Raw genomic sequence first — 14,081 nt, 5'->3', positions numbered from 1 at the left:
ATATTGCGGCTTATTTCAGGAATTCCCAACATATATTTTTTTTGCCACTGAGGAAGTATGATGCTCCTAGCAATGAAAAGCCAGCGTTGCAACGTTTTGCAAATACTAACTCACTGAACAGCCATCGACTACAAAGAAAGCCCAACGGCCGCGGATGTCAGTATTCAGTGCGTCGGTTATTGAATGACAGCGATTCAAAGTATACGTGTCAGATAGGTGCCATTTAAATATGAAAGATTCTTGGGATACCATTTCGCACTTTTACTCCCATTCACTACCATATCCAAGCCCGTGAACCAGCCAACGGGAGTAAAAAATTTCCGATGTGAAATAAAATTAGTTGCAGCATCGCTTTTTTAAGAAAACACGCAGCACGCGTGAATTTTAGGGAGAATGGGTGTTATGAAGTCATTAGCAGTGATTAATACTGCTCTTCAATTCAATACGGAATGCTGTATATGGGGAGCTAAGTGTCGCTTTTTGCTGGCGGCAACAAATGTTTCTAATGCTTCATGAATAATGCTTTGAAATTGAATTTTTTCACGCAGGAAGGAGTTATTGGGCCTAACCTGAAAATAAAACCCACTGAAAGCTTTGAGCGCTCTGAACATGGACGTCGGGCACATATCATTGAAGCTATTGAAGACGGCGATCCTGTTCGTGTTTATGGTATGCCTAACTGACCGCAAAAATTTCTTTAGTTTCTGAAAATGTGGGCACTACTACAACCACTGAGTTAAGCACTGCTTGGTGGGAAAGACGGGGGGACAGATGCATTGCCGCAGCATAAGCAAATGCTCGATTTATTTGAGTTTTCTAACATATGCTACTCATATATTTTCTTTCAAGTAAGATCCACGATAAGGCCACAAGTGCTTGAAATGACGTCTTTTATTAAGAACGAGGCATATCTTCTTCTACTGAACTGTGAAAGAACATAGGGCATCCAAGAATTATTTACGCCTGCCCCTAACAGCTAAATGAACTACAATGTGCGCTGCCTTACAGACTGAGTCGGGCTGGAACTGCACAGTTCATACAGAGGATAACTGACAATAATTCTAGTTACCTGTAGCCTTCGATATGTGGCTATACTTCTTTCGCTTCCCCGCAGGCGCGTCTGCGTCAGCAGGCGTTTGGTGGGTTGCGACACCACGGACCCGAGCACACGAGGGTTGGCCCCTCCCGCGTGTAGCCGTGCGCGGCTTAGCCGTGTCTGGGGAAAGGGGGATCCTGGGGGTTGAGCCGATGCTGGGTGTCTGGACCTTTAAGGCCCCCCGGCGGAGGCAACACACCTCCTTGGCCTCTGCTTCACATAGACGGCACCCCCGGACTGACCCATCCGGGGGAAATCGGTAGTTGCCTTTTTCCTGTCTCTCTCTCCCTCCAGCCTTCGTCTTTCTCTCACTTTTCATCTTTCCTGTCTTCTCCTTCCTTCCGTTTACTTCCAAATTTTCCAGGCAGCAAGGGTTAACCTTGTGTGATTAGCCAACCTAGGTTATTTCATATTTGGTTATAGTGATGACGTACAGCTGGCGTTTACAGGACCTGTTCTTACAGTCCCTGTAGCGTCCTCTTGTAGGACTCCATGGTGGGTGGCTGGCGTTATTACCGAAAATTCAATTCCTTTATGGCAACATCCTTCCCTCCGCTTCGTGATCGCCCTCAGGAAAGAGGGCGCACCGATGGAGTTTTCCAGTTCCTTGGACGTCAAAGACCAAACTTCCCACGTTACCATGTCATCCACTCAGAAAAATCCGATAAACAAGTACGAAACATTTCCCCTTTTCTAGTTTCCAGGTCCTTAACTGATGTCCTTGGCCCAGGCTACAAGGTATCAAGGCTGGCAAGTGGTGATCTCCTGTTAGAGCTCCATGATCAGAAACAGTACGAAAAGTTGCCTAGTCTAGTATCATTTGCAGACGTTCCACTGACAGTAACCCCACACCGCACTCTCAACACCACCCGCGGCGTTGTCTCGGATGACGATTTGCTCCAGCTGACAGAGGCTGAGCTCCTGGAGGGCTTCAGTGATCAGAATGTTGTCAATGTGAGAAGAATTAGGATGAGAAGAGATGGAAAAGAAATTCAAACAAAACACCTAATACTCACATTTGGTTCAAGTATTCTGCCCGAGTCTGTAGAGGCGGTGTACATCAAGCTCCGTGTCAGACCATATGTGCCGAATCCCCTAAGATGTTTCAAATGCCAGCGTTTCGGCCACAGTTCGCAGAGCTGCCGGGGCCGCCAAACATGTGCGAAATGTAATGCCCTTGAACACGCCACTGAAGCTTGTAATAACTCTTTTCACTGTGTAAACTGTGACGGGGATCACGCCGCGTACTCGCGGCCGTGCCCCTCCTGGAAGAAGGAAAAAGAAATTCTAACGATAAAAGTAAAAGAGAATATACCGTTTAAAGAGGCACGAAGGCGGGTAGCATACCTGCCAAAGAAAAGCTATGCCGACGTGGCGCGTCAGGGGGCAGCGCCACAACGGCCTCCGGCAACTGTCCGACCCACAAATAGTGAGTCGGCAGTCACGCCATCTGCCCCCACGGTGGTCGCAGCTAGCGCTGCTCCACCAACCGAGCAGAAGGGACTACCAACCCCGAAGGTGGGCGCAGCCGAGACTGCCCCAACCTCCCCGGCCCCTTCCAGCGCTGGCAACAGCCGGCGCACCAGATCCCTCAGGGAGCCCCATCGACCTCCGGGCTGGTGGGCGCAGGGGTCCTGCCCTCCAAGGCGGGGCTCTCTCGGGAAACATCTCGCTCGCAAGAGCACGTGTCCAGCGCCTCACAAGAGGCGATGGACACTACACCTATTCTCAAGGCGCACCAAGCGCCTAAGGAGTGGCGAGGCTCCCTCGAACGCTCCAGAAAGGGTAGAACCCCCGTTACAGGGCCTCGAAAGAGCTCTGTAACCTAAGGCATCACCCCCGTTTTCCGTAAACACAGCACCAATTTTTTCTTTAATATGGGTACACAAATCATTCAATGGAATGTCAGAGGTCTTCTTAGGAATCTCGATGATCTACAAGAACTCATCCACCAACACAATCCAAAAGTGCTGTGTTTACAAGAAACACACTTAAAACCAAAACACACAAGTTTTCTTCGACAACACATTACTTTTCGCAAAGACCGCGATGATGCTGTCGCATCATCGGGTGGTGTTGCCATTGTAATTCAAAAAAGCATAGCGTGTCAACGTTTGCAGCTACGAACGGCCCTCGAAGCAGTGGCGGTTCGAGTTGTCCTGCTCAACAAACTCATCACTATTTGTTCACTTTACATACCCCCACATTACAAACTAAACAAACCTGAATTTCAGTCCTTCATAGATGAATTGCCAGAACCTTATGTTGTTCTTGGCGATTTCAATGCACACAACACCTTGTGGGGAGATTCTCGTATCGATGCGCTAGGTCGTCTCGTTGAACAGTTCCTTTTTTCTTCTGGAGCGTGCCTTCTAAATAAGAAAGAACCCACATATTACTCTCTTGCAAACAGAACCCTTTCATCAATAGATCTTAGTATAGTTTCCGCGTGTATACTGCCCGAACTCGAATGGGAAGTTACGAGCAATCCTTACGGGAGCGATCACTTCCCCGTACTGCTAAGAACATCCAAAGAAAATGAATTTTCTCCACAAGCCCCTAGGTGGAAAAAAAATACAGCCGACTGGGAGAAATTTGGAACACTATCTAGCATCTCATGGGCTGATATGTCTTCTCTAGAAATTGATGCCGCTGTGGAGTATTTTACAGCGTTCATAATAGATGCCGCATCCAAATGCATATCTGAAGGAAGCGGCTTGGCATGCAGACGGCGTGTCCCGTGGTGGAACGACGAATGTAGGATTGCTCGTAAGAAACAGAACAAAGCGTGGGGGCTGCCACGCGCTTCCCCCACTGCAGAGAATCTTATCAACTTTAAGAAAGTAAAATCTCAAGGCAGGAGAACCCGCAGGCAGGCCAGAAGAGAAAGTTGGCAGAACTTTTTATCGAGTATTAACTCGTTTACAGATGAGGCCAAAGTCTGGAACAGGGTAAATAGAATTGGAGGTCGACCAACGTACTCACTCCCTCTGGTAAATACACAGGGCAATACACTGCAAGATCAGGCAGACTCACTTGGGGAGCACTTTGAGAGCGTGTCAAGTCCAACAAATTATTCAGAATCCTTTCCCAAACACAAACAAATAGAAGAATCTAAGCCACTCATAAAGAAATGGCGAAAGAATGAACCATACAACTGTCCATTTAGTATTGCGGAGTTCAGAGCTGCCTTGCGATCATGCAAGAGCTCAGCACCGGGTTCTGACAGAATCATGTATGAAATGATCAAAAACCTACACAATGACACCCAAGTTACACTACTCACAATTTTCAACACTATTTGGGCTGCGGGATACTTTCCAACTGCATGGAAAGAAGCAATTGTGGTCCCTGTTTTGAAGCAGGGGAAAGACCCATCCATGGCGGCAAGCTATCGCCCAATAGCTCTTACAAGCTGCCTGTGTAAGGTTTTTGAAAAAATGATAAATCGGCGACTCATGCATTTCCTTGAACAAAACAAAATGCTTGATCCCTATCAGTGTGGCTTCCGAGAAGGGCGCCGCACAACCGACCATCTTGTACGTATTGAAGGACATATTCGTGACGCGTTTGTACACAAACAGTTTTTCTTATCGATATTCCTCGATATGGAGAAGGCGTACGATACGACCTGGCGCTACGGAATCTTGAGAGATTTGTCAGAAATGGGCATTCATGGTAATATGCTAAACGTAATAAAAAGCTACTTGTCCAATCGTACCTTCCGGGTGAAAGTAGGCAATGTGCTGTCACGCTCTTTTATACAAGAAACCGGTGTACCCCAGGGTGGCGTGCACAGTTGCACACTCTTTATTGTTAGGATGACAACACTTCGTGCTTCCTTACCACCGGCCATTTTATATTCCGTCTATGTGGACGACATTCAAATAGGTTTCAAATACTGTAACCTCGCAGTGTGCAAGAGACAGGTACAGCATGGTTTGAACAAGGTGTCAGGGTGGGCAGAGAAAAATGGATTCAAAATTAATCCTCATAAGAGTTCTTGTGTTTTGTTTACAAGGAAGAGAGGCCTGGTTCCGGATCCCTGCTTAGAAATGTGTGGACAACAGATACCTGTAAACAAAGAGCACAAATTTCTAGGTGTTATACTCGGCAATAGGCTCACTTTCGTCCCACACATTAAACATCTTAAAGAAAAGTGTCTAAAAACAATGAACATAATGAAACTTCTATCCCAGACTACGTGGGGTAGTGACCGGAAGTGCCTAATGAATCTCTATAAGAGCCTCATCCGGTCACGATTAGATTATGGTGCCGTAGTATACAACTCTGCCGCCCCGAGCGCGCTAAAGATGCTAGACCCTGTTCACCATCTGGGTATCCGTTTAGCCACAGGAGCTTTCAGAACGAGTCCCGTACAAAGTTTATATGCAGAATCAAATGAGTGGTCACTTCATATCCAGCAAACATACATCAGCCAAACATATTTTTTTGAAAGTCCACTCTAATCCTGAACATCCCTGTTTTAACACCATTAATGATATGGCATGTGCTACACTGTTTCGTAATCGTCCTTCCGTAAGACAGCCTTTCTCGCTGCGTGTGAGGGAGCTTAGTCACGAAATGCGTGTTCCACTCCTCGAACTTCGCCTAATGCATCCAGCCAAGCTGCTACCTCCTTGGGAGTGGCAGCTCATACAATGCGATATATCTTTCATGCAAGTTACGAAACGCGCTTCAGACATTGAAATCCAAATGCATTTCCTGGAACTCCAGCACAAACACTCCTGCACGGAGTTCTACACAGACGCATCGAAGTCACACGACGGTGTGTCCTACGCAGCCGTCGGGCCATCCTTCTCGAAAACCGATGTACTGCATGCGGAAACTAGTATCTTTACGGCTGAGGCCTACGCACTATTGTCGGCTGTGAAGCGTATCAGGAAATCAAAACTCCAGAAAGCAGTCATATATACGGATTCCCTTAGTGTTGTGAAGGCCTTGATGGCATTCTCTAACCACAAAAATCCGGTAATTAACGAACTCTATTCTGCTCTGTGTAAAGCGTATATAGGTAATCAGCATGTCATCATATGGTGGGTGCCAGGTCATAGGGGCCTCGAAGGTAACGTTGTGGCGGACCAGATGGCCACGTCAGTTGCATCACATTCTGCTAATCACACCGCTGCAGTTCCTGTCACAGACCTGAAGCCCTTCTTACGGAGGAAACTACGGAACCAGTGGCAACGCCTATGGGACGCGGAAACAAATAATAAGCTCCACGTGATAAAGCCACAGTTAGGATTCTGGCCTTCCGTAACAAAATCACGCCGGACAGATGTCCTATGCTGTCGTCTAAGAATAGGACACACATTTGGCACACATAACTTTTTACTCACCGGAAACGAGCCTCCAACCTGCGGTAGATGCGGGGAGAGGCTCACCGTCCTCCACGTCCTTCTGGAGTGTCGGAAAGCCGAATATGAAAGAAAGAAACATTTTCCCATAGCATACCGGTAGCAGATCCCCCTTCATCCAGTAATGTTACTCGGCCCAGAACCGCTATTTGGCACCAACGCAGTCCTAAGTTATCTGAAAGATGTTGTGTTTCATGTTTTTAGCCCCACATGTTCGTAGCGTCTCCTCTCTTCAGAGGATGGCGCTGTGATAATTATTTTGAATAGCACATGCCTCTAGGCCCTTGTGGTTCAAGGGCTCTGGCGAGGCAGTAGTGCTCCAAGTAATTTTACCATCTTATATATTTTATATTTTGCGTCATCCTTCTACGATGGATTTTAATGTTCATAGTACTCGTCATTAATCATCGCCATAATTTTATAGCACATAGATTTTACGCACTTTACAGCGACTATTTTTAGGCCACTTTACAGCCAAGACACATCTTCGTCACAGAACTCATGATTCCACCGCGAAATCACTAACACTGTCTTGGCGCTCTTTGGCCATATCTGGCCCTTGCGCCACTAAACCACATACATTCATTCATTCATTCTTTCGCTTCGCCAGTGCATTGTTGTAGAGTCCAGCGTTATTTCTTCGGCTTTTTGTTGTATGTTCAAGAAAGACACAAGTGTTGAAGCTTCGGCAGCTGCAGTCTCCATTGATCTGGCGTAGATACACAGTGTCAGAAATGTTTCAGAAACGAATCGGCAGCAGACAGTGAGTAAGCAGCCTTTCACTCAAATGCTGCTTGTTATTTTCCTTAGCCATTTATACTGTGTGCATAGCGTCGCAGGACAAGGTGCTTGCGTAATTTAGAAAGCAGAATTATCTGCTGCAGCGTAACTGGGAGTATCTATTTATATCCGCAATGACTGACATAGCCTTTCTTTTCAATACCAGGCAAACTTCGGGAACAGGAAGTTACAGTCCATGAACGTGCCTCCAGTGGAAAAACTGGTTTTGATCCATGTAAGTGAGGCAACAGCAAACTCTGAGTTGTCGTGTACATAGTCTGCATATAACTTTCCAGCAAAGTACGCCGTGGAAATTATTTTTCCCGAAATATTTTTTGTATGTGACTCATGGTTTCGAAGCGGATTTCGTACCAATGAGAGCATGATAGGGTATTTGATGGTCACCCTTAAAGTCGTGAGTAAGCTTTCATATAAATTTATGCCTTGCAATTTTGCTCCATGACAGAACGAGAACCTTTTTTTGTCATCAGGTGAATTTACGGTACCGCCCGCTTCGCTCCCCTAGAATTCAGCTTGTGTTACGAGGAATTGAGTTGAGCCACGTAAGTATATAATAATTGATCTTTGCAAAAAGCATGCAACCTGCATCGAAATCTCATATTCCTGCTGCATGTGAAAATGCGCCGTTGTCAAGTGATTTTCAATTGTTTTCATTTGTCTGTGTCAATTGGTTTTCATCGCTTGACTAACTGCGCAGGTTCGCGGGGCTGTCTGAACTTGATAGCTAGGCACATACCAAGTGTGAAAAAATGGGGAAAAAACATGCCGATATCCAGCGAATATCCTGAAATCTATGAGAAGCGAATCCTTTGTGAAGTCGCTAATGAAATGCTAGAACTTTGCCTATGTCATTTCGGGGTCCTTGGCATGAGGGAAACTGTACGTACGTTCATGTGCTCTCTCGCACACGGGGTAAGCAATGTGACAATACGGTGATCATCTCAAAGAGCTCGACGGTATTGGCACGATCGAAGTGTACGTGCCACTTGCATAAAGGTTATAGCATCGGACCACTGCGCCGGGGGATCGAGGATGGATCTCACCATCGCGCACATCCTTAATTCTCTTATTTTAAGTGTGAGCTTTAAGGCAAGACAGCAGCAGATAGCTGTGGTAGGGAAAGTCCAGAGGGGTTCCCAAAGAAAGCTTTGATTCGAAAGGTAAAATCATGTACATCTTGAAGGGGCAGCGCAAGACGACGAAGACAGAATGCAGGAACACATGGGACTTCTTCGTTGTCTTCCGCTGCCCCTTCAAGGTGTTCAACCCGTATCAACTCGCCCAGATGTCGATGCTTCGACAGTAAAATCATGTACAGGCGCCGACAAAAGTGGTATACTCCACGCAGCGGGAGCCGGAGCAACGGCAAACTGCATCGCAACGCCATCTACAGGCAGGATCTGGGATCGAGACCGCCAATGGGTGCCCTTTATTATCTGCAGGCATGTCGATCCCAGATGCCGCCTGTAGATGGCGTCGCGATGCAGTGTGCCGCTGCTCCGGCTCCCGCTGCGTGGAGTATACCACTTTTGTCGGCGCCTGTACATCTACATACGTTGGCGTTAGTATAGTCAAGTAGGATTAGAATCGTAGAGCAGCATCAAGTGGGCACGTTTTTTTTTTGTCCTATTGCCTGAATACTTGCCCCGCATGCTGCACCGCTTTTTTTCATAATAAAAGTGTCCTCCGAAAGTTTTCGTATCACTTATCATGGCCGCCTGTGCTTCGCTCCTTAATCGCATGGAAAGAACGCGGCAGTGGCGCAGAGGAACGTTACTACATTTTAGTTACGTTGGTGCGGCACATCTGTTTGACTTCCGTAGCAAGATTTCCATTCGAAACTCGGCTCTCATCTTAGGCAACTCTTTCTGCGTACCTTAATTTCCGTTCGGCTTATTGCTTCCACATTTGAGTTAAACACCAATTCCCTTATGCGTTTTGTGGGTTCGTTTTCTGTAATGTTTATATTACATCCCTAACATATTTCTTCATCGATATGCCGAGTGGATGGCAAAGTTCCTAATCCTCCTTTTTAACAAATCATTATCCACCTGCACCCTTCCTACGGAATGGAAAACTGCCAAAATAACAACAATACACAAATCAGGAAATAAATCTGATCCTTCAAACGACAGACCCATATCATTAACCAGTACAGTATGCAAGTTATTAGAACATAATATTTTAAAACACGTAAATGCTTATCTAGAAGTAAATGATATCTTAACCCCTTGCAAGCACGGCTTTCGTAAAGGCCTTTCTACTATTACGCAATCAATTGAATTAACACATGACATATCCAAGAGCATTGATAAGCAGAAACAAATAGACCTCATATTTTTAGACGTTTCGAAGGCATTTGACCGCGTGTCACACACTAAACTTCTTGCAAAACTAGAACTAACTTTGGGAAGCGGCCCTATGCTTGATTGGATTAAAAACTATCTTAGTAATCGCAGACAATTTGTTGAAATTAACAACGAGAGGTCCGTGACAACTAACGTTACATCAGGAGTACCCCAAGGAAGTGTCTTAGCCCCAGTATTATTCTTAATCATTATTAATGACTTACCAGCATATGCTTCACAGAATATCAAACTTTTTGCAGATGACTGCGTTCTATTCCAGGAAATTAACTGCCTTGATGACCATAGAACTTTAAATAACGCCATAACAGCAGTTTCCCAGTGGTGCAAGGATTGGCAGATGAATATAAATCTAAAAAAAGTCTGTTCTATTATCTATAACCAGAAAAAAACATACATCAGCCTTCGAGTACACCCTTAAAAACATTCCTCTTGCATCTGTTCATGAGCATAAGTATCTTGGTGTGACACTAACATCTGACTTCAGGTGGGATTCTCACGTTAACAATATCACATCAACCGCAATAACATTCATTAACAGACGCCTTAAACTAGCACCATCTGAAACAAAGTTACTCGCGTATAAAACACTTATAAGACCGGTTCTAGAGTACGCCAACACCGTTTGGTTCCCGTTTACTACCAAGCTGATTAAAAAACTTGAAGGGGTACCACGAAAAGCGCTGAGATACATATATAATAAACACTCCATCACAGACTCACCAACAGCATTACTGAAACGGGCAGAACTTCTAACCATGCATAACAGAGCTAAGCTTGCTAGACTAAAAATTATGTATCAGATAATACACAATCAACTTAAACTGCCTATTATGAAATACATATCAACGTGCTCGAACAGATTAACTCGTCATAAATACACACACACATTAAGCGAATTTTCATTCAGCACTGATATTTTCAAATACTCATTTTTTCCAAGGGCGACACGCGAATGGAATAATCTGAACACAAGTATCACTGACAGCTCATCCTTAGATACGTTTTGTACCCTGATTGCGGATCAACTATACGCATTGCAGCAATAATTCTTCACATTATTTAAGTAGTTCCTTGTTGCGTTGTTATTTTAACGGTGTTTGTGCTTGACTATAATTACGGCACTGATGCAATACATTTCTTTTCTTGTTGGCATTTTTGTAACCTTGATTGTTGCGTGACTGTTATTACCTTAATACTGACCCTGTAACTGGTTTCTGTAACTGCAATTATTGTTGTCATAACCTCTCCGTTCTATTTATTCTCTTGTATAATCACGTAATCAAATTGTTATATGCCCAAGTTTTCTATTGTATAAGATTTATTAAGTAACACCTGATAACATGTTCCTATGTATCACATACAGCCCTTCCTGTTACAATCCCTGATGGGATTCACAGTATCAATAAATGAAATGAAATGATTCTAACCACCTGTTGCGGCAGTTACGGCTGTATAATAAATGTTTTTTTTTTTAGTTTTATATCTGAAAAAAAAATAGGCAGGTATTTTTTCGAAGTCTAATTTTCCGTTAAAAGTAAGAGATGGCTTAGGGGATCAAATAATTAGAATAGTTTCTGACGTATTTTGGAGCTTTACTCTTTCTTTGATTCGCCAGTAATTTTATTCAAACCGAGACCGCGTTGGTTTAGCTGCTGACCGTTATTTAGCGGCAATTATTGTCGACCTTCAGGCGCTACTTTTTTGTGCATTTGCTGGGAACGTGCTTTTAAAATCTCGTTAAGCGCGTGTAATACGGGACATGCTGCACTATTCTGCACTGCGGATGGGATCAACGATCAGGAGGAATATGGCACTCGTACATTGGCTTAGTGAATATGGCGTTCTGCTGCTGTGCACGAGGTCGCGGGTTGGATTTCCTGTCGCGGCGGCAGCTTTTTGATGTGGGCGAAATGGAGGTACGTTTGTGTACCAAGCTTTTCCAACAAAAAGAAGTGCCAGGTGCTGCTAATTAATCTGGAGTACTACGTTAACCGTAGTACTCCAGACCTGTAACCGTTAACCTGTATACTGGGATTTTCCGTCACTCACTCACTCACTCACTCACTCACTCACTCACTCACTCACTCACTCACTCACTCACTCACTCACTCACTCACTCACTCACTCACTCACTCACTCACTCACTCACTCAATCAATCAATCAATCAATCAATCAATCAATCAATCAATCAATCAATCAATCAATCAATCAATCAATCAATCAATCAATCAATCAATCAATCAATCAATCAATCGATCGATCGATCGATCGATCAATCAATCATAAATAAATAAATAAAAGCTTAAAGAGTCGTGAAAAACACATTCATAGTTTTCAGTTTTATATGCAGAACGAAGGCACATCTTATAACGCCTATCGCCAACGAAGGTGAAGTCATAACATAAGCTAGAAAGTCTGTTTCTCCGATATAGATCAAAACCATTTCTACTTCTTTACGTTACGATGTTATATGACTCCACCAAACACCCTGAAAAACAATTTTTTTATTACAGTGGACCCAGGAACACAGGTACTACAAATACGTCGGAGGTGACGACATTGATGGATACGCGTCACTTCAAAATCTTGTTAAGTTTTTGAATGAGACCAAAGATAGATACAAAACGTTTGATTTGGTTTACTTTGTAACAGGGTAAGTGTTAAATCCTATTTCAATTGTGCATTTATTTAAAGTGATGGTTTCCTAGGGCCTCGATTTACAAGCAGATGACATATTAACAGCAATTTGCCAGAAAGTGTTGAAGTGTCTTTATGAAATTGGTAAAAATAGAAACGTTAAAATCACTTGGCGCAATATTGATGCCGGTACTTTGAATGTAGAAGCATAAGTCTCTGTTGGTTACGAAAGAAAGTGAGTCTCCCGATGGAGTGTTTTGCTTCTGAGTTTTTGGATTAGTTGTACAAACTGCAACCAAACACCGAAATGCCACCGGTAGTGTCAAAACGAACTAATATTCTGTAAAAATGTTTGGTGAAAATTGATGACAGTCTATAACGAAACTGAGCAACATTCTTTACTAGTAGACGCAGTAACATTTCCGCCTTTATTCCGCCATTATTTGAGCACTTGACGTGTTCGGTGTACAAATATGTGTCTATTTGTTTCGAAATTTAAAGAAAAATAAGTGACCTTGCTTGTAGATAGGTAACTGGTCTTAGGTTTCTCTGTGATGTGGCTAACTATATGGCTGCAGCCCAGTTTGCGTAGTTTACTTAGGACATATGCATTGAGCTTTTAAAGGCAGGTTTGGCCTTCGCCTAGCCTATGTTCTATAGCTTTCCTCTTTGCCTTATTATCTTAGCCACGAACAACCATCATAGTCTGGCTTCACCATGCTCCGGTTTGCTTTATTCACGTGGAAGTGCCATTCCATCCACTGTGAAACCCAACGTATATATAGAATCTACAGAATTATCTTTCTCGGTGTGATGCGGGTTGCTTGCACGTTAAAAAGGGCATTGCCTGCTTTTTATTTCTGCAGGAGCAACAGCTTCCACCACAGTCAGCTCCATGCTTCGCGCTCTACAAATGGAGCCCATTAGCACTACACTTTATTTTTCTCAGTCAAAGTGGAACTGTATTTTAACGGCATACGACATTCTCACAAAGGAAGAATTAACGGTTCAGCTACTCTCAAAAGTGGGCTTTCGGCCTGCCTTTGAATTTTAGTGCGTCAGCACGCTCAGACGCTTTAATAATGCAAGGCAACACGCCCCGCCAAATAGAACAGCCAGATCCCATATTGACCTGCAGCGTTCTCAGGAGCCGAGCCGGCAACAGTGGGCCAGTATTGAAGGCGAGCGAACTGTCGACACAAGCGATTGGTGAGCTTGACGCTCTTCCGGTGAAAAATATGCACTGCAAACATGGCGCTTCCAGTGGCCTCATGATGCTTTCATGTTACCAATTGCACGCATTAGAACATTCCTTGTCCACGGACACTACCCCGCCGTCAACTCTTTGCCTGTTGGGATTGATAGTGAAGCAACTTTAGTAGAGAAAGTCGGACGTGGAGACATTCACCTCTCATAAACACTTTACATTTTTGGAAATATTGCCATCGAAAGCACAAATTACTCGTGGGCTAGGTATGCTGTTCCAATAGTGCCATGTTGCTAAATAAATGTGAGTGCTGAAGGAACGACATTAAACGTGGTCTACGTAAGACGAATATGTCGGATGGTGATGCCAATGCATAAATGTTCAGTTATCAGCCAGCGCAACGGCCTAATCAAGTATTGGAAGCAATACCCATGTATTCTGGATATTAGTTATTTTTATCAACTTTAACAAGGCTGAAAATTGGGGAAGTAGGTTTTCGTTTCTTGTGAAAAGCAGCGAAATTGGCACTCTCTGCACTATGTGTTGATAGAGGTTTATGGCAGGGCCGCTGTTTGTTGTACTTGCTTTTTAA

At 44.1% G+C, this 14,081-nt stretch overlaps 1 protein-coding gene across 5 annotated transcripts in view; it reads left to right on the top strand.

Moving 5' to 3' along the window:
• Positions 1 to 14,081, top strand: part of LOC126543110 (A disintegrin and metalloproteinase with thrombospondin motifs like) — an 88,029-nt gene that overhangs the window by 52,386 nt on the left and 21,562 nt on the right. For 2 of the 5 annotated variants that reach the window (XM_055062239.2, XM_055062240.2), the window contains 3 exons: positions 549 to 669; positions 7,421 to 7,489; positions 12,159 to 12,298. In XM_055062239.2, the coding sequence (XP_054918214.1) occupies positions 610 to 669; positions 7,421 to 7,489; positions 12,159 to 12,298 (269 nt within the window). In that variant the 5' untranslated portion in view covers positions 549 to 609. Of the gene's footprint in view, positions 1 to 548; positions 670 to 7,420; positions 7,490 to 7,550; positions 7,670 to 7,745; positions 7,818 to 12,158; positions 12,299 to 14,081 lie in introns of all 5 variants that reach the window. The other 3 variants (XM_055062237.2, XM_055062238.2, XM_055062241.2) reach the window with 3 other exon arrangements.

This window comes from Dermacentor andersoni, chromosome 10 (assembly GCF_023375885.2).
Source record: "Dermacentor andersoni chromosome 10, qqDerAnde1_hic_scaffold, whole genome shotgun sequence".
NCBI lineage: Eukaryota > Metazoa > Arthropoda > Arachnida > Ixodida > Ixodidae > Dermacentor > Dermacentor andersoni.
Note: the sequence above shows the minus strand (reverse complement) of the source record. Positions and strands in the feature narration are given on the sequence as shown.